At 44.5% G+C, this 26823-nt stretch overlaps 1 protein-coding gene across 2 annotated transcripts in view; it reads right to left on the bottom strand.

Moving 5' to 3' along the window:
- LOC126336697 (glutathione S-transferase-like) overlaps window positions 1–26823 on the bottom strand; it is a 336946-nt gene that overhangs the window by 41448 nt on the left and 268675 nt on the right. Inside the window, exon 1 of one of the 2 annotated variants that reach the window (XM_050000649.1) lies at window positions 9292–9344. The exons of the other annotated variant lie outside the window; for it this stretch is intronic. Coding sequence (XP_049856606.1) covers window positions 9292–9301 — 10 coding nt within the window. The 5' untranslated portion in view covers window positions 9302–9344. Of the gene's footprint in view, window positions 1–9291; window positions 9345–26823 lie in introns of those variants that run through there. 2 annotated transcript variants of the gene reach the window in all.

Here is a 26823-nt window from a genome sequence, read left to right as displayed (position 1 = left end):
TTTGAAGATGATCGTTTAAATCTAACTCTACAATCATCCACATCAGAATGAATTGAGGACTGTCAACATTCTATCATCGTCCAGCATATGCAAGCAATGGGTAAGGTTCAAAAATCGGGTGTATGGGTACCGCATGCTCTAAGCTAAAATCACCAAAATCAACAGGTAGTCATATTGTAAGTAGGCTGTTTAGGTTTTTTTATTGGTAACGCCGACGCCACGTAGCGCTCTGTATGAAAATCACTGGATGTGCCGTGTGCAGTCTGTGGCTGGTTTGCATTGTTGTCTGCCATTGTAGTGTTGGGCAGCGGCAGCTGGATGTTAACAACGCGTAGCGTTGCGCAGTTGGAGGTGAGCCGCCAGCAGTGGTGGACGTGGGGAGAGAGATGGCGGAGTTTTAAAATTTGTAAGAATGGATGTCATGAACTGATATATATATATTATGACTATTAAGGTAAATACATTGTTTGTTCTCTATTAAAATCTTTCATTTGCTAACTGTGCCTATCAGTAGTTAGTGATTTCCGTAGTTTGAATCTTTTATTTAGCTGGCAGTAGTGGCGCTCGCTGTATTGCAGTAGTTCGAGTAACGAAGATTTTTGGTGAGGTAAGTGATTTGTGAAAGGTATAGGTTAATGTTAGTCAGGGCCATTCTTTTGTAGGGATTATTGAAAGTCAGATTGCGTTGCGCCAAAAATATTGTGTGTTAGTTTAAGCACAATCTTGTATAATTGTTCTAAGGGGACGTTTCATAATACACTCCTGGAAATGGAAAAGAGAACACATTGACACCGGTGTGTCAGACCCACCATACTTGCTCCGGACACTGCGAGAGGGCTGTACAAGCAATGATCACACGCACGGCACAGCGGACACACCAGGAACCGCGGTGTTGGCCGTCGAATGGCGCTAGCTGCGCAGCATTTCTGCACCGCCGCCCTCAGTGTCAGCCAGTTTGCCGTGGCATACGGAGCTCCATCGCAGTCTTTAACACTGGTAGCATGCCGCGACAGCGTGGTCGTGAACCGTATGTGCAGTTGACGGACTTTGAGCGAGGGCGTATAGTGGGCATGCGGGAGGCCAGGTGGACGTACCGCCGAATTGCTCAACAAGTGGGGCGTGAGGTCTCCACAGTACATCGATGTTGTCGCCAGTGGTCGGCGGAAGGTGCATGTGCCCGTCGACCTGGGACCGGACCGCAGCGACGCACGGATGCACGCCAAGACCGTAGGATCCTACGCAGTGCCGTAGGGGACCGCACCGCCACTTCCCAGCAAATTAGGGACACTGTTGCTCCTGGGGTATCGGCGAGGACCATTAGCAACCGTCTCCATGAAGCTGGGCTACGGTCCCACACACCGTTAGGCCGTCTTCCGCTCACGCCCCAACATCGTGCAGCCCGCCTCCAGTGGTGTCGTGACAGGCGTGAATGGAGGGACGAATGGAGACGTGTCGTCTTCAGCGATGAGAGTCGCTTCTGCCTTGGTGCCAATGATGGTCGTATGCGTGTTTGGCGCCGTGCAGGTGAGCGCCACAATCAGGACTGCATACGACCGAGGCACACAGGGCCAACACCCGGCATCGTTGTGTGGGGAGCGATCTCCTACCCTGGCCGTACACCTCTGGTGATCGTCGAGGGGACACTTAATAGTGCACGGTACATCCAAACCGTCATCGAACCCATCGTTCTACCATTCCTAGACCGGCAAGGGAACTTGCTGTTCCAACAGGACAATGCACGTCCGCATGTATCCCGTGCCACCCAAAGTGCTCTAGAAGGTGTAAGTCAACTACCCTGGCCAGCAAGATCTCCGGATCTGTCCCCCATTGAGCATGTTTGGGACTGGATGAAGCGTCGTCTCACGCGGTCTGCACGTCCAGCACGAACGCTGGTCCAACTGAGGCGCCAGCTGGAAATGGCATGGCAAGCCGTTCCACAGGACTACATCCAGCATCTCTACGATCGTCTCCATGGGAGAATAGCAGCCTGCATTGCTGCGAAAGGTGGATATACACTGTACTAGTGCCGACATTGTGCATGCTCTGTTGCCTGTGTCTATGTGCCTGTGGTTCTGTCAGTGTGATCATGTGATGTATCTGACCCCAGGAATGTGTCAATAAAGTTTCCCCTTCCTGGGACAATGAATTCACGGTGTTCTTATTTCAATTTCCAGGAGTGTATGTCGTATTCCTATATTGTATCGTTACAGATGATGAGAAATGGTGTATTTATGCTAACATAAGCGAAAGAAATGTGTGGTACTCAAACAGAGCAGCAATTCCCCATGCAAAGATCTGTGCCCGCTCACAATAGATAAAGTCACGCATCTGACGTACTACGAATTGCTTTCCCGAGGTGTAACCATCACGACATTTATTGTCAACAGACGCGATCCAAGAATAACGAGCAGGAAGACAGCTTGAAGTAATTCTGTTCCATGATAATGCCTGCCGATAATCTGCTAGACTGTCAGAAAACCCTATACAATAGTTAGGTTGATCTTGCGCCCTCCGATTTTCACCTTTTCCACATTCATACACACCTGTAGACGGATAGAGAGAATGTAACTGTACGACCTGTGGACTGGCCTCATCTGAGATAAGCAAATGCAGAGCCATTGGAGTGGGCTCATCCACCTCCATATGAGCAACAATATTCAACAGTCCTATGGGAAAAAAGCATGAAATCATATAATCAGAGTAAAAACATCATTCATGCGGTTTTTATTGGTTGGTGAAGCTGGTTCAGTCATTCCGAACGAGCAAAAATTTGTATCAGGATGTCAATGTGCCATCGTGCATCAGTGGCGACGCTATCTGCCATCTGTTACATAAAAGAATCATTAGATTGTGGCTATATATGTACAAGCACACATACATGTAACATTTTTCAGATACATACCTACAATATTGTCACAATCCAAATGAGGATGTCTGCTCCTTTCATTCCCACTATCAACAGATCTATGATAAAAACGCTTCACAGCTACTACTGGGGGTTAGAGTAACAGGATGTACGACTTTTCCTACTTATAGCCTCAGGGTGCTGTCTGGATAAAGAGAAGGCAGGTTGTGTACACAACCAATCCACCCATGCAGCCAATGGGATAATTTCCCGCAATTTTTTCAAGCGACAGGAGACAAGAGAGGCTGCTGATGCAGCTGTCATGGATCCATTATTTATTCAGGAGCAGCAAACTTGTATGTGATGTTGCATTATATTACTGAATGCATGTAGTGTCTGGAGGCGTAAGACTTGCGAGAAGTTGTAAGGTTACTACGATGTGTCTCAAGGACGTTTAGAGTGTATAGAATGCAGGCATTTTATGATGAACAAATACTTCTTTATAAAGTTATTAATTTACTATGACATCTCCGTCACGGTGTTGTGTGATGGTCCATTAATGCACCCCATGCAGGAATTACGTAGTGCACACTTACACCTGCAGATAGTTATAAATTTAAAGTGGGATCTCTGTCAGGGCATTGTGCGAGGGTCCATTAACTTATAGTATTCTGGTATTATGTAAAGAAGAAACAACCCTGAAGGTGGTTAAAAATTTGCTACTTTGTTCACGTAGAATTCATGTATTATATCATCTCAGTTTATTCAGGGTACTGCACTTGTGAAGCAGCAAAGTGGGTTGCACCTGCTGTGGATTAGTATTCCGTTCGTGTCAGGAATTTCAATCTGTCTGTAGACAGGAGACATTCATGACGCTGTTACATATTGCGTCGAACGCATTTAATAGTAATGACAACGACATATAAATGTGTCAGCTCATTTTAAGATGACATGGGTTAAAGTCACAAAAATCAGCACAGCCTGAGGCCGAAATTGCAATCATTAAATAAAGTGTTACAGTCACTGGCGTAAATATGATCTCTTTTATAAAGTTCAACATGACTGTGAATCCCAGGTATAAAAAGTCTCTACTGCCTGTTTTCGTGAATGCGAAACCCTACCTTTTTTTTTAAAAAAAAAATAATCTCATTTTGTTCGTTGCATATGCTCGGGGCGGACGTCGTAAGACATCCGTTATAGTTCGTTGGTGATCGATTAACTTAGTTTTCTTATTACAGAGGGAGCTATCCCTCTGACCGAACACGCTGAGCTACCGTGCCGGCTATACTTTGGCCAGGAAGGTTGCCGGCTGCCTCCCCAGTTGAGAACATTTGGGGCATTATGGGCAATGCTTTCCAACCAGCTCGGCATTTTGACCATCCGACGCCCAATTGGACAGAAGTTGGCACGATATCACTCTGGAGGACATCCGACCAATCTGTCAATCAAAGGCAACAACTGCTCGCATGCTGTTCTTCTTTCACCTCGTCGTCGCAGCTGAATCGCTTTCCGGCCAAATGTTCTTTTAATCTAGGGAATAGGTGATAATCACTGGGCACCAAGTCAGGACTATACGGTGGGTGGATGATTATGTTCCACAGAAACTGTTGCTGGAGAGCAACGGTTTGCCGAGCGATGTGTGGCCGAGCGTTGTCATGGAGAATGTGTACGCTCTTGCTCAACATTCCTCGTCTCCGGTTCTGAATTGCCCGTTTGAGTTTTTTCAGAGTCTCACAGTACCTGTCAGCGTTAATTGCGGTCCCAGCGATTCAGCTCCGACGACGAGGTGAAGAAAGAGGTTCATAACTTTCTGAACAGCATGGCGGCGAGCTGATATAACATGGGCATACAAAAACTGCCACAGCGTCTACAAAAATGCATCGACAGTAATGGTGATTACGTCGAAAAATAGCTAAATGTTCAAGATGTAAACTTATGTAAACCATTGTAGAAATAAACAGGTCTATGTACTTATAAAAAATAGGCGACCTTACTTTTGAGATTACCCTCGTACGTCATTTTCAAAAAAACTTATTATGTTAGAGATTTGTGTTCGGAACTGCTAAATTTACCGCGGAAACGAGTGCTTAAGAGCAATGCATTTCCTTCGTTTAATTTACCCTATAGTAGAAGCGCCAGTGATAGCATACCACATGCAACGGAATAAGAGAAGGAACGTTTCAACAAACGTAAGATCCATAAGAGGACATAGTGCTTTAGATAAGCTTTCACTACGGAAGAAGAGTGCTGATAAGTGTAGATTTACAGATGAAGTTGTTTATAATGATTCAGATAAAGCCAGTTTACAGAATTTGATAGCGGCACTACAGAGAAGAAATGCTCATCTGCAAAACATAGGCAAGAAGTTGCGAGTAATAACGATTGTCGTCACGATGAAGAAAGTAATAAAAATGCACTTGCGTGTCTTGAAATTAATCGAATATTGGGCAAAATATTTCCACTCAATCAAATAAGAAATTTGTAATAGGTACTAATTCGGTTTTGATGAATCAGAGAAGATATTTGCAAGTGGATTGTTTTGCTCGGCGTTCCGCACAAAAATTATTACGCAATTTTCTCAGTGCAGTGTCAATCTTGCGTTCTTGAATAAACCGCAGTTTCACCAGACACCTTGGTATTTTGAAGACTGTATTAGTTAGATTAGCCAATTCAAATGCTATCTACAAATAAGGCAGTCGCATAATTTCTGGAATAAACACGACAGTGTCCACTTATTAACTGAAGTCTTTTAGACTATTGATCAATGCAACACGAACATGTGCGTTAAATAGACTCGTTTATTTGCTAAACTTTGTCTCAAAACCAGTAGTATGATAAGTGCGAACATTTACTTCGACAGAAAATCGGAAAAACAGACTAAACTTAGCCTTTTTTTGTTGTTGCATGTTTAGAATCGGTAGATGCTTGAATTTTTTAAAAAATCTGCAGCATCTGTTTCAAAGCCGGAAAAATTAAAAAAGTAGCAATAAGATTCTAGCAATAACAGAATTACAATTTACACTTCATTATTTGCATATAAACTAAAACGTAGCACAAATACATCACATAAATGCACAGCCCACATGTTGTGTAACACTGTTCCCGAGGCTGCTGCTGTTTTTAGTGACGTCACAGCGTCATCCACTAGCAGCACAGAACGTCTATTGCCCAGCCTTGGCTGCGTTCACACTGCCGAGCCCCGGGCCGCTGCCCGCTTTGATATCAAACACATGGTTTTGAATTACTGTGTTCAGACCGGCGGCCGGGCCGCGCCGACACGGAGCCGAGCCGGCGACATCCTGAGTGTTTAATATTGTCGTCGCCAGCCTGTGGAGCAGCACTACAGCTTCTGCAGGACACGCATCACACTTCTCCCTTTTGATTTCATCACAAGTGTGACTGTACACGTCTTTTACTTTAAGATGTTAACTCACATTTCACAATCAGTGAGGAAAAATTACGTTTATTATAATGATACATGCGAAATTACTTTTATTTCATTTATTTAATCTACCGTACTTACATGCATTTACAACAACAGCTTGCCAGCGATCGTGGCATTGCCGCCACTGAATAGTTCGCATTTACTTGTAAACGGAGACAGATGTGAGTGTCACTGAGGGACCCGAAATGTGTCCCTACTAGATGACAATGCATTGTAAAGTCATGCTGTGGCACGTTACTATAATCTGTTGTCTGTGACATCTTTTTGCAATGTTCTTACTTTAATGAATGCAGAATAACATATACATGACATTAACTTGTGTCCATCAATTTAGTATCAGAAATTCGGCTAGTATGACAGTAATGATGCAGTTTCCAGATTATGGAACGAAGTAACCGAGGAGTGTGTTTCAGATAGTACGCACAAATATAAATTATTTTCCTTTATAATTTTATTTGTTTTATTTACAATGAAATGAGATACACAAAAATACAGTAAATAGCTAAGTACTTTCTATTCCAAAATTTATTTTTGAAATGTTTTTTTAATTATTTTAAGTTGCATTTTTAACGAAATATTCAACAAAAGTGTTCCTGACAGTTTTCGAACGTAATATGGAATTTCTGGTGAATGTGCACCAGCTGCTAGTCCACAAGATGAATGAGATCAGTTTGATATATCATCATTAGTGGCAAGCACAGTATCACAAAGGAAAAAAAAGAAGTAGTGGGCCAAATACTGAAGAAGAATTTTTAAAGCTCGAAAAGGACAAATTAGCTGTGATGAAGGCACTTCAAAACATGGCCCAAAACGATGATACATACCACTTCCTGATGAGTCTCTGGCGTGCAATAAACTCCCTTCAACCTTCCAGTTCAGCGGCAAATGTTTGTGAAACTTAAAATACAAGAGCTTGTTTATAATGAATTGGAGGCAGTGAGTGCAGTTCTTCAAAACAATGACTGCGTTAATTCAACTTACTTCTTCATTACAGACAACTTTGCTTTTAGTATTATATTAATGTGAAACTGTATTCCGTTTTGTAATTGTTGTCTGAAATGTTCTTTGATAGTGATACATGTTATTACCCAATCTGCAATGTAAATAAAAGTTTTTCAGGAACGTTCTTCATTATTGTAATTAAAACCTTTACTAAATACCAGTCGATATTCTTAGGCAGAGTCAATGTCCACCCTATTACAATGTGCTCAAAATTCGACGAGTCTCCATAATGCGAAAACATAACCAAGATGACAATGAAATCATTGTTACATAAGACAGTTCTAATTGGATAGTGGTGAAAAACTTCTGGCTGCACCTGTGTTGTCTTCGACCTACAGCTGCTAATGAATTAAGATCCCTTTGCCGCTGGGGACAAGACAACCAAGGGGAAAAAATACACAGAAGGAAACAGTGACACACACATCTCATCCTTTACACTGCTTTGAACTAGACGAGAATCCAACATATCAAACGACAATAATTCATTTACCTGTCCTGCTGTGCTTGAGGCTACGCTGAATCCGCGCATTTTCTTTCAGTTAGAGTAGAAAAATCGAAATGGCAGCACCTTACAGAAAACGATAACTTAATCATTTCGTCGTCAAATGATCCTGCAAAGCGTTGATCGAAACGCTGTCCCACTCAGCCTTGGTTTCATTGCATTCATTTGCTAAAATAGACTACTTGTAAGAGCTATCCACAGATCTTTCTAAGTGGAGACAGGGTCGATTTAAAGAATGTAATTATTTACAGCTTGCGGTACTACACTTACGTGAACTGCAAAAGCGATAATACAAAAAAATGAACTTTTTGCGCCTTAGTCAAACTTAGACATAGAAACAACTGTAAATGTATTTATATTTTTTAACATCTGCTGTTTATTATATGCAACTAGAAAGAAATCGTGTAGAATGTCGCAAACTTTTATTACAATGCATCAGGAGCAAGATCTCATCTTAGATTAATTTATCTTTTAGTTCGAAATACGAAATTCACATTATACTAATTGTAGGATGTTGATGACAAATAATGTTTGTATTTTGTGATGCAACGTGTGGCCAATTATAAAAGCAGACAATGAGACCATTAAAATAATACGAGGGACCGACACTAGGTCTGCGCTGATTAGTTTTTTTCTGTCCTGCATCATATGACTACACTAAACCAAGCTGTAACCGCGCAAACTCCGTGGCTTGCGAACACGGCACTGACGCCACTGAATAGCTCGCATTACTTGTGACCCGAGACAGATATCAGTATCATTATCATTTCAAAAACTTTTTGGTACTTTTAGCTACATTTCATTCCCAACAATGTATGGTCTAAAACGGATCTAACAGGAAGTTACCCCCTACATAAGTTTTTCTCTACAAGATTTGTAAATCAAGTGCGCAACGTTGACAAATACCATCATTTCACGATGAATGTTAAGAAATATGGAAAGATAAATGATTCAATAGGAAGCTAAGATGTTACAATACCACGTGTACAAAATTCAGATTTTTTAGCCGCATACTTTCTTCAAAATCGGTTTGGAAGCGTTACGAAACTAAGAAATCACGCGAAACGAAAAGTAGACATTTTCTTTTTTCACGACGTAAGTAACGCTTTTAAGGAAAAAAAATTCATAAAACCATGTGACGAAGTCTTATATACAGCTAAGAATTTTTAAAACATAAAAATCGGAGAAGTGGATTTTCCCCCATTTCGCCGTCCCGGCTCGGCGCGGCGCGCAATGTGAACGCAGCCTTTTATTTTTCTACCGACCTTGAGAGTCAACCTGTCTGCTAGAACTGTGTATGTGGCACTTACATTGTATGTAAATATGACGAAGCTTGTTTGGATTATTACTTTTACTGTACCCTCTTTATATAATTATACTGACTCGGTGTGATAAGAAAAATATTTGATCTCAGGTCTCATGATGGTCGTTACTGGCCGAAATTAATAACCTAGTAACAACTTTTGTGATCCGTAACTTGAATAAATATATAAATACCTTCTTGCATCACTGTGGATTTTTGCTGCGACTGTGTCGCAAGTCATGAGACTGATATCTCTGCAACTGGGAGTTCAGAAACCGCTGACAAGTGTTTGGCAGTCACTTTGAGTGACGTTCCGCCCTTATCACTGGTGAAGTATTACTGGCTTATCTGCCGCGTCTGGAAAGAAAATGCCATTGCTTACGGCATCTAGATAATAACATTAGGTAATAAAAACACAACGGAGGCGCGACAGGGGAGTGGCCCAGATAATAAACCTTCTTGCGGTCATGTTAGGTAATGGGGTAGCCGAGCGGTCAGAGGCGTTGCAGTCATGAACAGTGCGGGTGGTCCCGGCGGAGGTTCAGTCCTCCCTCGGGCATGGGTGTGTGTGTTTGTCCTTAGGATAATTTAGGTTAAGTAGTGTGTAAGTTTAGGGACTGATGACCTTAGCAGTTAAGTCCCATACGATTTCACACACATTTTCGCTAATGGAGTAGGATGGAGGCACGGCAGAGGTGCCGGTGTTTGGTGATAAGGCTTCTGGCGGGTGGAATGCAGCGCACAATATGCTGATTTCTTTCCCTCCAAAACGATTTATCATGTCAGGTTAACGATGCCGGCACTATAGGTGAAAGTCGTAGATACCCCGAAAATGTGAAGGTTCAAGATGTATAAATGAAAGAAAAAAGCATCGTAAATACGTCAGTTAAATCTGAAAGATGTGAAAAATGTTATTTATGCATTAACGATTAGGATTAGCTCTTATTACGAAGGTGAACTTGTTCAGTACTTTTCGCGTGCTGTTTTCTACAGTGGTGGAAATTAGTATAAGAGCACGTAGTAATTTGTGGAAAAAACATGTTTGTTTACGTATCTGGTATCGAATGCCTTTTGCTGTACAGTTTACAACAAAGCGAAACAAAATACATTCTCATTTTATCATTAGCATTGGTACTTAAAGAAACAAGACAATCTTAGGGGTGGAAATACACTACTGACCAGTAAAATTGTTACACAACGAATATGACGTGCTACAGATGCGAAATTTAACCGACAGGAAGACGATGCTAGATATGCAACTGATTAGCTTTTCAGAGCATTCACACAGGGTTGGCGCCGATGTTGACACCTACAACGTCCTGACATGAGGAAAGATTCCAACTGATTTCTCATACACAAACAGCAGTTGACCGGCGTTGCCTGGTGAAAAGTGGTGATGCTTCGTGTAAAGAGGGGAAATGCATACCATCATCTTTTCCGACTTTGATAAAGGTCGGACTGTAGCCTATCGCAATTGCGGTTTATCGTATCGCGACATTGCTGCTCGAGTTGGTCGACATCCAATGACTGTTAGCAGAATATGGAATCGGTGGGTTCAGAAGGGTAATACGGAACGCCGTGCTGGATCCCAACGGCCTCGTATCACTAGCAGTCGAGATGACAGGCATCTTATCCGCATGGCTGTAACGGATCGTGCAGCCACGTCTCGATCCCTGAGTCAACAGATGGGGACGTTTGCAAGACAACAACCATGTGTACGAACAGTTCGACGACGTTTGCAGCAGCATGGACTGTCAGCTCGGAGACCATGGCTGCGGTTACCCTTGACGCTGCATCGAAGACAGGAGCGCCTGCGATGGTGTACTCAACGACGAACCTGGGTGCACGAATGGCAAAACTTCATTTGTTCGGATGAATCCAGGTTCTGTTTACAGCATCATGATGGTCGCATCCGTGTTGGCGACATCGCTGTGAACGCACATTGGAAGCGTGTATTCGTCATCGTCATACTGGCTTATCACCCGGCGTGAAGGTATGGGGTGCCATTGGTTACACGTCTCGGTCACCTCTTGTTCGCATTGACGGCACTTTGAACAGTGGACGTTACATTTCAGATGTGTTACGACTCGTGGCTCTACCCTTCATTCGATTCCTTCGAAATCCTACATTTCTGCAGGATAATGCACGACCGCATGTTGCAGGTCCTGTACGAGCCTTTCTGGATACTGAAAATGTTCGACTGCTGCCCTGGCCAGCACATTCTCCAGATCTCTCACCAATTGAAAACGTCTGGTCAATGGTGGCCGATGAACTAGCTCGCCACAATACGCCAATCACTACTCTTGAAGAACTGTGGTATCTTGTTGAAGCTGCATGGGCATCTGTACCTGTACACGCCATCCAAGCTCTGTTTGACTCAATGCCCAGGCGTATCAAGGCCGTTATTACGGCCAGATGTGGTTGTTTTAGATACTGATTTCTCAGGATCTATTAACCCAAATTGCGTGAAAATGTAATCACATGTCAGTTCTGGTATAATATATTTGTCCAATGAATACCCGTTTTTTCATCTGCATTTCTTCTTGGTGTAGCAATTTTAATGGCCAGTAGTGTATATACAGGATGACACTTATTGAACTATAAGAAAACAAACATTAATTAGTTACAAACTACGCCGTGCACACAGTTTATTCACTACAGACATTGGGATTTATGTTATGACATTTTCGATATGCCTGCCATCATTGGCGATGAGGTGGCGTAGACAGCGAGATTCTGCATGACCCGCTGGAGTGTCGGAACATCGATGCTGTCGATGACTTCCTGAAAGGCTGTTTTCAGCTGAGCAATGGTTTTGGGATTATTGCTGAATAACATGTCACTAATATAGCTCCACAAAGAGGAGTCGCACGTGTTCAGATCCGGAGAATATGGAGGCCAATCGAGGCCCATACCTGTGGCCTCTGGGTACCCCTGAGCCAGAATGTGGTCCGCAAAGTGCTCCTCCAGGACATCAAACACTCTCCTGCTTCGCTGGATTCGAGCTCCGTCTTTCATGAATAACATCTTGTCGAAATCAGGATCGCTTTGGATAAAGGGGATGCAATCATCTTCCAAAACCTTCACGTACCATTCGGTTGTCACCGCGCCACCAAGGAATATCGAACCGATTATTCCGTGCCTAGACATTGCACACCACACAGTCACCCAATTAGGGTGAAGAAACTTCTCGATCGCGAAATGCGGATTCTCAGTCCCCCAAATGCGCCAATTGTGCTTATTGATGAAACCATCCAAATGGATGTGGGCTTCGTCGATACAATACGCATATTAACATCCATCATTCCCCGCGGCCAACCGTCCAGTTTGAACCTCCTAAAGCAAACCAGTCAGAAGTTATGACGATTTTATTTCATATAGATGAATAATTGCCATCCTGTATACAGGCACTTACGAATTGTTGACAGAATAACCTAACGTTTACAGTAACTAGATCACAACTATGACCTGGTATTTAGTCGAACCTCCATTGTTTTTGATAACCGCTAAAATCCTCTTAGGCATTGATTGTGTAAGGGTGGTGATCTCTTCTTCCGAGGTTGAGGTCCACTACACTGGAATTGCAGTTTTCAGTTGGGACACAGTCTCAAACTGTCGTCCCTCGCGATGAACAAGTCGCCGCCACTGCCAAAGTTTCTACTCATCCGAACGTGTTCTTATGTACAGAGATCATGCCAGTAATACTAAAAACCATCTGGCCCATTCAAATTGAACTTCTCCTCATCACTGAAAACTATTTTGTTTCATTCTACGGTCCACGACGTACGCTCTTGCGCCAACTTCAGACGGGGCTCCTTTACGCGCATTGTTTGAAGGTGGTTTATGGAACCGTTTCCTAATGCCACATTCGAGTCTTGAGCAAGGATTTGTCTGACGCGTCTGGAAGTGACTGATAACAGCAAATAAGCCACGATTTGAGAGGAACACAAGCTGTTCGCTTTTGTTTTACGCGGAATGAAATGTGTATGTGATGCCGACGATTTTTGTGTCCTGCCATATTTGCCATTTTTGCCGTACTGTGCAGCTAGTCTGACAAAACTATCAATAGCACAACTGAAACGCCCTGATTTCTCAGCATTGTGGCTATTAGATAGATCCATTTCTTTGTACGCCTTAATACTTCTTGCTTACTCGTCACTCGACAGAAGCTTTCCAGGCAGCATTATATACACATACCTGCCGTACGACGTTGGAGGCACAACGTTAGTACACACACACACATCTCCAAGCTGTTAACTGTAGCCAACTGTTCACATTCACCACCCTGCGCGTCCTGTAGCAGACCTACCTTTATACCACCTGTTGCTCTTTCCTATCCGAAAGACCGCCTTTTTTCAGTTTTTAAGTGCTTAGTCCAATTCTAATGGGGAAACGACATTGTATTTTCTTTTGCATTGTTGTAAACTTTACGAGAAAAGTGATTGCAACACCAAATACGAAAGTAAACGTTTTTTCCACAAATAACCATGTTCCTTTATTTGAGGGCTATTCGGAAAGTAAGGAACGATCGGCCGCGAAATGGAAACCACAGTGAAAATCAAAACTTTTATTTGTAATAGTTAGCTACACCTTCCAGCTACTTATCTCCATAGTCGCCGATTCGACTTAGACGTTTGTCGTAGCATTGTACCAACTTTCCAATACCTTCGATATAGAAGGCAGCCGCCAGTGCTTTCCGCCAATTCTCTACGCTGGCCTACAGCTCGTTGTCTGCGCCAAAATGTTGCCTTCATAGCCAGCGGTTCATGTGAGCAGAGATGAAACTCAGAGGGAGACAATTACGGGATGTATTGTGGGTAATCAAACATTTCCAATTGAAAACAATGCAGGAGTATCTTCATTGCCCCTGTAGAATGCGGCTGAGAATTGTCTTGAAGAAGAAAACGCACAACAGATATGTAATGTTGGAGCTCCAGGCGAAATTTCTCAGCAGGCCCTCGTACTTGGCGGGAGACACTATTGTTCTAGGTATCTTTATGTGCTCCCTGTAGACTCAGAACGAAAAAGAACAACGTAACGCGATCGACGGGCATAATAGAGACACTACCCAACACACTATTGCAAAACTTCATCAGACTTTCAGTGTGGTTTCCATTTCGCGACCGATCGTTCCTTACTTTCCGAATAACCCTCGTACTAATATCCACCATTGAATCATGAAAAGTAATCTAGCTTGAAGGCCAGTGTTACGAAGTTCTAAGCCATTTTATGATTCGAAACCCTATTATTTGGAAGAAGGTTTGTAATTTCTATAACGCCGTCTTGTGTGGTAAAATATACTGTGCACACCTGCCTCAGTTTCCCTACTTATTTTTACCAAGGGATATCCAGACTGTGAGTCAGCATGTAATAATGAAATAACCGAATATGTCAAGCACAGTAATAAGCTGCAAACACATCACACTCATAAACAAAAAGCAAGACTCTCTGCAGATCATTGTTAATTTTCCAACAGAATTTAAGATGTCAGACATTGCCTGTCATTCACCAAGCGCCTATATTGATCCATTTTCCTGTACTGCTCCTTTGAAACTCAAACTGCATCGAACTAAAGGAGAATGAAACACCTGTAAATTGCTACGTCATAATTTACATGTCTCAATGTGTATGTCTCATACACCATAGAAACTGAATCTCAAGCATTCGCCCATTGTTCAGAGTAGCCACTGCAACTCCAGCACCAGAAAGGATAGAAAAAAAAATTAAATGATTGTGCTTATATAGTATTGTAGGAAGAATACATGATTAAATTTTTAGACGACTTGGAAGCAAGAAGAGAGTGTGAAATTTAGTACATCAACCTGAAATAACTGAGAGCAATAACACCCGTAACCTTGCTGGGAACAAAGTTGAAATACGTGCTTGGATGACAGATATGGGTATGTCAGCTCATGCTGCTTCAACTCAGTGACACTTTATCAATCTCAGTGGCTGTGGAGTGCTGGCGAATCAGTCTCGCTGCAACGAGTGACTAAAGAGCGAAAGACACTGATATAGACATGCGTATTCAATTACAGACATATGTAAACAGGCAGAATATAGCGCTTCGGTGGCACAGACAGGTGTCTGGCACAGTAGTTAGATAGGTCACTGTTGCTACAATTGCAGGTTATCAAGATTTTAAGTGAGTTTGAATGTGGAGTTATAGTCGGCCCTCGAGCGATGGGACACAGCATCTCCGAGGTAGCGATGAAGAGGGGATTTTCCAGGACAACAATTTCACGAGTGTACCGTGAACATCAGAAATCTGGTAAAATACCAAATCTTCGAAATCGCTACTGCCGGAAATGATCCTGCAAGAAAGGGACTAACGCCGACTGACGAGAATCGTTCAACGCGACAGAAGTTAACCCTTCCGCAAAATGTTGCAGATTTCAGTGCTGGGCCCTCAGCAAGTATCAGCATGCGAACCATTCAACGAAACATCATCGATATGGGCTTTCGGAGCCGAAGGCCGACTCATATACCCTTGATGACTGCACGACACAAAGCTTCATGCCTCGCCTGGGCCCGTCAACACCGATAATCGACTGTTGATGACTGGAAACATGCTGCATGGTCGGGCGAGTCTCGTTTCAAATTGTATAAAGCGGATGGACGTGTACGGGCATGGAGACAACGTCATGAATCCATGGACTCTGCATGTCAGCAGGTGACTGTTCACGCTGGTGGTGGCTCTCTAATGGCATGGGGCGTGTGGAGTTGGAGTGATAGGGGACCCATGATACGTCTAGATACGACTCTGACAGGTGACACGTACGTAGGACTCCAGTCTGATCACCTACATCCTCTCATGTCCATTGTGCATTTCGACGGACTTGGGCAGTTCCAGCAGGACAATGCGACACCCCACACGTCCATAATTTGCTACAGAGTGGCTCCAGTGTTCTTCTGAGTTTAAGCACTTCCGCTGGCGACCATACATGAACATTATTGTCTTGTAACGAGCTGTTTAGGAGAGATCTCCAACCGTACGTACCTATGGATTTATGGTCAGCTCTGCAGGATTCATGGTGTCAATTCCCACCAGCACTATTTCAGACATTAGTCGAGTCCATGCCGTGTCGTGTTGCGGCACTTCTGCGTGCACGATGGAGTCTACACGATATTAGGTAGGTGCACTAGTTTATTTGGCTCTTCAGTGTATGTGGTGTCTGGGTTCGAATCCCAGTCCTTCACAAATTTTCAACTTTCTACGTTGATGTAAATCAGTGTCCACTAGCAGCTAAATGTCATTAATTCATTAGGGTCTTGCACGACCAGATGTTTGCAGTAAGTGAGAGATCTGCACAACATGCTGCCCAGGGCAAGAGTCGAATACACACCTGTATTCAGGTACGTCAGGGGAGCACGGACAACATTTGGTCTTGTGTTATCTTGTTGAAAGATAACGGCACATAACAACACAGATGGAGCCCGACTATCGAGAAATATACATTTTTTAGGAGTTCTTGATAGGTAAGCATAGTTCTAGAGTTCTCTGGACAAAATTTGAATAGTTCCGCAGAATTTCTCCAAGAAAACAATAGAATAGCTCCCCAAGATTTCTACAGAAAACTCTAATGATATTTTTTGTGCAGATGACAGTTAATGAGATAATGGCAATAACGAAGCACACATTCTCGCTAGGTACTGGTGAAGCAGGCACGCGAATTTGTAGAAATGTAATTTTTTTTCAAGAGTTCTTGATAGATATGCTATAATTTTAAATTCTCTGTCCAAAATTTGAAATTTTGGAACGCAGGATGAGACGGAGTGAAGAGAATGCTTCCATCATTGTTCACTTTAAATTCTTCCAAGCCGACAATACGTGTCAATTCTGGTAGACCTTACATTTTTATAATTGTTATGGTTCATAAATATCAGCTACACTAGACCAACGACTGCCCAAGAACACCGTCACAACGAGCACGAGCACAACCAAACAGCACAAACTACGGTGAGTAGTATTGTCGCGTATAATCCTTAAATCCTACTTAGTTACCGAGTTCTTTGTTGTCTGATTGTTACCCACTACTTCAACGACATGTCATCCAAATCTTTGCCTTTTCATTTAACAGAATTCCATGATATTCTTCTGGTTAATATATGGTCTGGAGCTGGTGTGTGGTTATCGTAGTGTTCCAAACGTTAAAATGAGTAAATAGGATATAGGTTCCACATTTTTGCTAACAAACTGTTTTTACTCTTTACCTAAAAATGTTTCAGCACCTCTGTGCCCCATCATCAGTGTTTTTTTTAATTGAAAACTGTAAAAAGTGAACATATTTTAGGTTGTAACTGGTCTAACGAACTGAGGTCCAAAAAACGTTCGTTTTGTTTTTTTACCGTAATTTTACATTATACCATTTTGAAAGAGCGACTGTATCGTGTCCTGCTCTGATAACTTGTGATATGCAAAGCAAATGTGAATTTCATCGGCGAGTTAACACATCCCTTGATTTTTAAAAGAACTGGGTTTTGGAGTGCCAATATGTTTTGCTTAAACATTTGTTACTACTCACGTTTAGTTGTGACTGATCCTTTTCCTCTTGCGTTCTGGGGACGCTGCACGCACATATTAATGTACTTTGCGTAATTTCGTTCTTTATAAACGCCTTTTTACTTCACGGAACGCGGTGAGCACTATGTTGTTATGTTGCCTGACCCCGTCAGCGTTCATTTTTCCCGGAGAGAGCTTGGCGCTGAACATGAATTTTGTTTGCGTTTACTCTCTCTTTCTTTGTGTGTGTGTGTGTAAGCTCCTTTAGCTAATTGTGTTGCCTTTTCCGTAAGGCCTTTAATGTTTTAAGTAACGTCCCTTTACAGAGTGTAGCGTTTTCATTTAAAACTCGTTTGACTTCTGCTGTTGCCTTCTGTATGTCGACGTTCTCTTCTATTGTCATTTTGTGTTATAGACTGTGGCTCGATTTCAGTATTTTCAAATCTCTTGCTATTGTAAGTGGTTGGTGGTTACGGGATATTAGGTGGTAAGCAAGTGTGTTATAGGTGCTGCTTCTTTTTAGGGCTCTGAGGTGTTCTGAGTATCTTGTTTTAAAGCTCCTGCATGTTTGTCCTATGTATACTGAGTGACAAGTGTTGCATGTGTGTTGATATATTCCTGATCTGTTGAATTTATCTCTGCATGTCTCTGGTGTTCTCAGTTTTTCTGTGTTGTGTTGCCTGTCCTGTATCCTATTTGAAGTCCTTTTTTCTTCAAAATGTTGCCTATTCTGAAACTATGTTATTGCTGAAGCCAGTAAATACACTACTATCCATTAAAATTGCTACACCACGAAGCTGACGTGCTACAGACGCGAAATTTAACCGACAGGAAGAAGATGCTGTGATATGCAACTGATTAGCTTTACAGAGCATTCACACAAGGTTGGCGCCAATAGTGATACCTACAATATGCTGACAAGAGGAAAGTTTTCAACCGATTTCTCATACACAAACAGCAATTGACCGGCGTTGCCTGGTGAAACGTTGTTGTGATGCCTCGTGTAAGGAGGAGAAATGCGTACCATGACGTTTCGGACTTTGATAAAGGTCGGACAGTAGGCTATCGCGATTGCGGTTTATCGTATCGCGACATTGCTGCTCGCGTTGGTCGACATCCAATGACTGTTAGCAGAATATGGAATCGGTGGGTTCAGAAGGGTAATACGGAACGCAGTGCCGGATCCCAACGGCCTCGTATCACTAGCAGTCGAGATGACAGGCATCTTATCAGCATGGCTGTAACGGATCGTGCAGCCACGTCTCGATCCCTGAGTCAACAGATGGGGACGTTTGCAGGACAACAACCATGTGCACGAACAGTTCGACGACGTTTTCAGCAGCATGGACTGTCAGCTCGGAGACCATGGCTGCGGTTACCCTTGACGCTGCATCACAGACAGGAGCGCCTGCGATGGTGTACTCAACGACGAACCTGGGTGCACGAATGGCAAAACCTCATTTTTTCGGATGAATCCAGGTTCTGTTTACAGCATCATGATGGTCGCATCCGTGTTTGGCGACATCGCGGTGAACGCACATTGGAAGCTTGTATTCGTTATCGCCATACTGGCGTATCACCCGGAGTGATGGTATGGGTTACACGTCCCGGTCACCTCTTGTTCGCATCGACGGTACTTTGAACAGTGGACGTTGCATTTCAGATGTGTTACTACTCGTGGCTCTACCCCTCATTCGATCCCTGCGAAACACTACATTTCTGCAGGATAACGCACGACCGCATGTTGCAGGTCCTGTAGGGCCTTTCTGGATACTGAAAATGTTTGACTGCTGCCCTGGCCAGCACATTCTGCAGATCTCCCACCAATTGAAAACGTCTGGTCAATGGTGGACGAGCTCGTCACAATACGCCAGTCACTACTCTCGATGAAATGTGGTATCGTGTTGAAGCTGCATCGGCAGCTGTACCTGTACACGCTATCCAAGCTCTGTTTGACTCAATGCCCAGGCGTATCAAGGCCGTTATTACGGCCAGAGGTGGTTGTTCTGGGTACTGATTCCTCAGGATCTATGCACCCACATTGCGTGAAAATGTAATCACATGTCAGTTCTAGTATAATATATTTGTCCAATAAATACCCATCTATCATCTGTATTTCTTCTTGGTGTAGCAGTTTTAATAACCAGTAGTGTACTTCCCTTAACGCGTCACCTGCCCTCAGGGCCACAGGCAGCACACAACCTCGCGGTGGACAGCGATCATAATACATTGTTTATCAGATCGTTTAGCTGTTTTAGAGCGCAGCGATCTGGTTAAAACCTCAGAAAAGGAACTTCCCACAGTTGTAACAAGTTTAGCTGAGTATATATTACGATGAGATTTTGAAGGTAGTATTATTATTGCAGAAATATCACACATAATATGATTTCTTCAAGATGACAAAGTTGGATGTTTTTTTGTATTCTTACATGTCAGGGTGGAACATATATTTCCTGAATCTGTTCCCAACCTCATAGCGGTGTTTAGACTTTTCTTAGCTTCCCGCGTCTTGGAAGAGTCATGTGAGAAGAGTCTTTTAGAACTGAAATTGACTAAGACACATTTTAGATCCACTGGAAATCTGCTGTGGAAGACATCAAGCGTAAGGGGTTACAGATAGTCCCTAAAATTGTTCAAGTAGTCCACAAGTGTCATGATTCCTTCGATTATTACCGCAGGTCCCATCGAAACTCAGGTGAATATTGCATACAATATAATACTGCTCTCACCGGCCTGTGTCCGTGGGGAGCTGCGTGATTCGAGCAGCCGTTCTCCTGGATGTTGGGCTATTTGGACACGACCATCGATCTCGTTTTACAATGAACGGGGTTCGTCCAAGCAGGCGGCACGGTTCCGTTGATCTGCGGTCCAACTGCGATGACCCCCTGCCCATTATAATCATAATTGACGATGTTGTTGGGTCATCATGGGAACAGATAGGGGTCCTCTGCTGTGGAACACCATGTTAAACACCGTGCACTGACCGATGAGCTCCAAAATACCTGTGCCTGCGCAATCAGTGTACTTTGTAGTCAGATCTGTCATAGATCGCCGCCTATCATGCTTTAGAGAGCGATCTCTACGTTTTGCGATGAGATACGGACGTCTAACTTCTTGCCGCCTACCCGTGGTTTCAGCATTCTTCAACCTCTTTCCGTAAATGCTTACCACAGCATACGATGCTTACGACGCACCCAGACACTGGGCCTTTGTCAAAGCAGCTTAAGTCGGCGGATTTCCGCGTTTGCGACACTTATGTCGCTAGAATAATTCCCAATTAGTCTCTGCTCCGCCTATATACACTACTGGTCATTAAAATTGCTACGCCACGAAGAAATTTAACCGTCAGGAAGAAGATGTTGTGATAAGCAAATGATTAGCTTTACAGAGTATTCACACAAGGTTGGCGCCGGTGGCGACACCTACAACGTGCTGACATGAGGAAAGTTTCCAACTGAATTCTCATACACAAACAGCAGTTGACCGGCGTTGCCTGGTGAAACGTTGTTGTGATGCCTCGTGTAAGCAGGAGAAATGCGTACCATGACGTTTCCGACTTTGATAAAGGTTGGTCGACATCCAATGACTGTTAGCAGAATATGGACTCGGTGGGTTCAGGAGGGTAATACGGAGCGCTGTGCTGGATCCCAACGGCCTCGTATCACTAGCAGTGGAGATGACAGGCATCTTATCCGCATGGCTGTAACGGATCATGCAGCCGCGTCTCGATCTCTGAGCCAACAGATAGGGACGTTTGCAAGACAACAACCATCTGCACGAACAGTTCGACGACGTTTGCAGCAGCGTAGACTATCAGCTCGGACTGTCAGCTCGGAAACCATGGCTCCGATTACCCTTGAAGCTGCATCAAAGACAGGAGCGCCTGTGATGATGTACTCAACGACGTACCTGGGTGCACGAATAGCAAAACCTCATTTTTTCGGATGAACCAGGTTCTGTTTACAGCATCATGATGGTCGCACCCGTGTTTGGCGACATCGCGGTGAACGCATATTGGAAGCGTGTATTCGTCATCACCATACTGGCTTATCACCCGGCGTGATGGTATGGAGTGCCATTGGTTACACGACTCGGTCACCTCTTGTTCGCATTGACGGTACTTTGAACAGTGGACGTTAAATTTCAGATGTGTTACGACCCGTGGCTCTACCCTTCAAATGGTTCAAATGGCTCTGAGCACTATGGGACTCAACTGCTGAGGTCATCAGTCCCCTAGAACTTAGAACTACTTAAACCTAACTAACCTAAGGACATCACACACATCCATGCCCGAGGCAGGATTCGAACCTGCGACCGTAGCTCTACCATTCATTCGATCCCTGCGAAACCCTACAGGATAATGCACGACCGCATGTTGCAGGTCTCGTACAGGCCTTTCTGGATACTGAAAATGTTCGACTGCTGCCCTGGCCAGCACATTCTCCTGATCTCTCACTGATTCAAAACGCATGGTGAATGGTGGCCAAGCAAGTGGCTCATCACAATACGCCAGTCACTACTCTTGATGAACTGTGGTATCGTGTTGAAGCTGCATGGGCAGCTTTACCTGTATACACCATCCAAGCTCTGTTTCACTCAATGCCCAGGCGTATGAAGGTCGTTATTCTGGGTACTGATTTCTCAGGATCTATGCACCCAAATTACGTGAAATCTAATCACATGTCAGTTCTAGTAAAATACACTCCTGGAAATTGAAATAAGAACACCGTGAATTCATTGTCCCAGGAAGGGGAAACTTTATTGACCGATTCCTGGGGTCAGATACATCACATGATCACACTGACAGAACCACAGGCACATAGACACAGGCAACAGAGCATGCAGAATGTCGGCACTAGTACAGTGTATATCCACCTTTCGCAGCAATGCAGGCTGCTATTCTCCCATGGAGACGATCGTAGAGATGCTGGATGTAGTCCTGTGGAACGGCTTGCCATACCATTTCCACCTGGCCACTCAGTTGGACCAGCGTTCGTGCTGGACGTGCAGACCGCGTGAGACGACGCTTCATCCAGTCCCAAACATGCTCAATGGGGGACAGATCCGGAGACTCTCATCGCTGAAGACGACACGTCTCCATTCGTCCCTCCATTCACGCCTGTCGCGACACCACTGGAGGCGGGCTGCACGATGTTGGGGCGTGAGCGGAAGACGGCCTAAAGGTGCGCGGGACCGTAGCCCAGCTTCATGGAGACGGTTGCGAATGGTCCTCGCCGATACCCCAGGAGCAACAGTGTTCCTAATTTGCTGGGAAGTGGCGGTGCGGTCCCCTACGGCACTGCGTAGGATCCTACGGTCTTGGCGTGCATCCGTGCGTCGCTGCGGTCCGGTCCCAGGTGGATGGGCACGTGCACCTTCCGCCGACCACTGGCGACAACATCGATGTACTGTGGATACCTCACGCCCCACGTGTTGAGCAATTCGGCGGTACGTCCACCCGGCCTCCCGCATGCCCACTATACGCCCTCGCTCAAAGTCCGTCAACTGCACATACGGTTCACGTCCACGCTGTCGCGGCATGCTACCAGTGTTAAAGACTGCGATGGAGCTCCGTATGCCACGGAAAACTGGCTGACACTGAAGGCGGCGGTGCACAAATGCTGCGCAGCTAGCGCCATTCGACGGCCAACACCGCGGTTCCTGGTGTGTCCGCTGTGCCGTGCGTGTGATCATTGCTTGTACAGCCCTCTCTCAGTGTCCGGAGCAAGTATGGTGGTCTGTCACACCGGTGTCAATGTGTTCTTTTTTCCATTTCCAGGAGTGTATATTTGTCCAATGAATACTCGTTAACCATCTGCAATTCTTCATGGTGTAGCTATTTTAATGGCCAGTAGTGTACATTAGGAAATAAGGGAACATCAAGCAAAACAAGGGTTGTCGCCTGGTAAGCGAAAGAACATGACATATCTTTTTCGCCGTGCTTAAGAACTGAAACATTTTACCCTGGCTGGACGTTAAACCCTAATCTTCATTCCTTTTTTTATTTTTTCCGTGTGATTTCTCATGTTTCGAACAGTTCAACGCAAATTAGTTGTGTGTCAGTAGAATATTGTAAAAAGGTATGGACGAATGTTAAACTTTCACTGACAGTAACATTATCTTACCTTAAGATACAGATGTGTTTTACAGTAATGGCACTATTGTACATTACAGTTTCGTGTAAAATTTTTTTTAGTATGTGGGCATTTTCTTTGCATATTATTACTGTTTTAACATCTGAACAGACGACGTGGCGCCAGTACTATGTCCATTGTTGTCGGGCGCAGCAATGTCACCGCGCCTCCCTCTGCTGCTGCTTCAAGGGAAAGCCTCAACAATGGTCGCCGTGCTGACCGTGAATGTACTTGCCTTGTTGCAAACAATCCCACTTCCAGACTCGAGGTACTGCGCGTTTATAACTAAATGTAGCTACTCGCTGAGATCCAGTGTGGACTGTCTAATTATCATATGGCAGCAAAACTTGGTAGATATGTTAATGCGGTAATGTGGAACCGATTTACACTGGGAAAAAATTAGTTCCCATTATGGTCATACCGTCGTACAGTGTATATCGCCAAATTTGCACCTGGTGGCCAAAATTGAAATTATTTTTTCAGTGTAAATCAGTTCCGTACTGACGCAATTTGCTAATCACCAAGTTAGGGTGCCATACGATAATTACAGGCTTCACTGGACCTCCTGATTAGCTGCACTTTAATTGTAACCATCCGGTAAACGACATCCCTGTGCCATCTTGCACGACCAGGAGAATCATCTGTCTGTCTTCTCGAGTGCTAGTAGTGCAGGGTCTCCCAGATTTCGCATGGTTTTGAATATGGACCTCCTGAGCCCGTGGACACCACGATCGCACGACATTCGGTGTATCCCGACCAATGAGAGCGCCAGTAATACGGAGTGGTAAACCGTTGTCACTACTGGCCATACGATCCTGCTGCTGCCAAATTCCCACACGTTCCTCGTTCCTATACGAAGCATAACACCATCTTCTCACGGACAACCAACATTCAAATGCGATTTCTGAATGTGAAACTCACTGTACAGTCTCTCTTAATATGCAGAACTCCCATTTATACAGTATATGTAGTTGTGCTAGAATACTAATCATAAGCGTCTTCAAGCACTTCATGTCAATCGGACGTGTTCCAACTAAGGCGTTTAAACGCAAAGGGATGCAAATTACACAATCGTGGTTCCGATTAAATGAGCTCCAAAGTTTGCATCAAATTTAAAATTCTAGGTTCATTTGTTACATTGTGTACAATAAACATCGTGTGCAGTGGCTATTAATAAAGGCATAGGTGCAATACCAGAGAAGTAAATTCATAATCGTGTGTTCGGTAATGTTTTGACCAATAATCTAGTTAGCATTTACATGCACCTGTTGGCAAGGATGTCTCTTATATCTAGAGTTGCCCTCTGCCAAAACTCCAGTTCGGTAGTTTTGATACAGCACATAAATGACGTAGTAAATAATAGGATTACCGGCAGTATTGGAGGCATTTATAAGGGTAGGAAACATAAATAAATGTGTAAGAGAGAAACTGGGAAGCGACGACTTCTCTCTGTTGGTTTGTTTGTTTTGCACATAATTGGACCGCGCACATCATTCAATGTTGTGTATTTTATATCCTAACAGAATATAAATTGCAGTTTATAGGCAATAAAGATTGGTTGACGGTGAAACTTCTGCGCTTTTGTGTAACCAAAGCAATTACTTTTGAACCTAGCGCAGTTTATATACACAAATATAAGAAATTCTTATACTACACTCCTGGAAATGGAAAAAAGAACTCATTGACACCGGTGTGTCAGACCCACCATACTTGCTCCGGACACTGAGAGAGGGCTGTACAAGCAATGATCACACACACGGCACAGCGGACACACCAGGAACCGCGGTGTTGGCCGACGAATGGCGATAGCTGCGCAGCATTTGTGCACCGCCGCCCTCAGTGTCAGCCAGTTTGCCGTGGCATACGGAGCTCCATCGCAGTCTTTAACACTGGTAGCACGCCGCGACAGCGTGGACGTGAACCGTATGTACAGTTGACGGAATTTGAGCGAGGGCGTATAGTGGGCATGCGGGAGGCTGGGTGGACGTACCGCCGAATTGCTCAACACGTGGGGCGTGAGGTCTCCACAGTACATCGATGTTGTCGCCAGTGGTCGGCGGAAGGTGCACGTGCCCGTCGACCTGGGACCGGGACCGCAGCGACGCACGGATGCACGCCAAGACCGTAGGATCCTACGCAGTGCCGTAGGGGACCGCACCGCCACTTCCCAGCAAATTAGGGACACTGTTGCTCCTGGGGTATCGGCGAGGACCATTCGCAACCGTCTCCATGAAGCTGGGCTACGGTCCCGCACACCGTTAGGCCGTCTTCCGCTCACGCTCCAACATCGTGCAGCCCGCCTCCAGTGGTGTCGCGACAGGCGTGAATGGAGGGACGAATGGAGACGTGTCGTCTTCAGCGATGAGAGTAGCTTCTGCCTTGGTGCCAATGATGGTCGTATGCGTGTTTGGCGCCGTGAAGGTGAGCGCCACAATCAGGACTGCATACGACCGAGGCACACAGGGCCAACACCCGGCATCATGGTGTGGGGAGCGATCTCCTACACTGGCCGTACACCTCTGGTGATCGTCGAGGGGACACTGAATAGTGAACGGTACATCCAAACCGTCATCGAACCCATCGTTCTCCCATTCCTAGACCGGCAAGGGAACTTGCTGTTCCAACAGGACAATGCACGTCCGCATGTATCCCGTGCCACCCAACGTGCTCTAGAAGGTGTAAGTCAACTACCCTGGCCAGCAAGATCCCCGGATCTGTCTCCCATTGAGCATGTTTGGGACTGGATGAAGCGTCGTCTCACGCGGTCTGCACGTCCAGCACGAACGCTGGTCCAACTGAGTGGCCAGGTGGAAATGGTATGGCAAGCCGTTCCACAGGACTACATCCAGCATCTCTACGATCGTCTCCATGGGAGAATAGCAGCCTGCATTGCTGCGAAAGGTGGATATACACTGTACTAGTGCCGACATTGTGCATGCTCTGTTGCCTGTGTCTATGTGCCTGTGGTTCTGTCAGTGTGATCATGTGATGTATCTGACCCCAGGAATGTATCAATAAAGTTTCCCCTTCCTGGGACAATGAATTCACGGTGTTCTTACTTCAATTTCCAGGAGTGTATTAATGTTATT

This window comes from Schistocerca gregaria, chromosome 2 (assembly GCF_023897955.1).
Source record: "Schistocerca gregaria isolate iqSchGreg1 chromosome 2, iqSchGreg1.2, whole genome shotgun sequence".
Lineage (NCBI taxonomy): Eukaryota > Metazoa > Arthropoda > Insecta > Orthoptera > Acrididae > Schistocerca > Schistocerca gregaria.
This window is presented reverse-complemented; position numbering and strand designations above follow the sequence as displayed.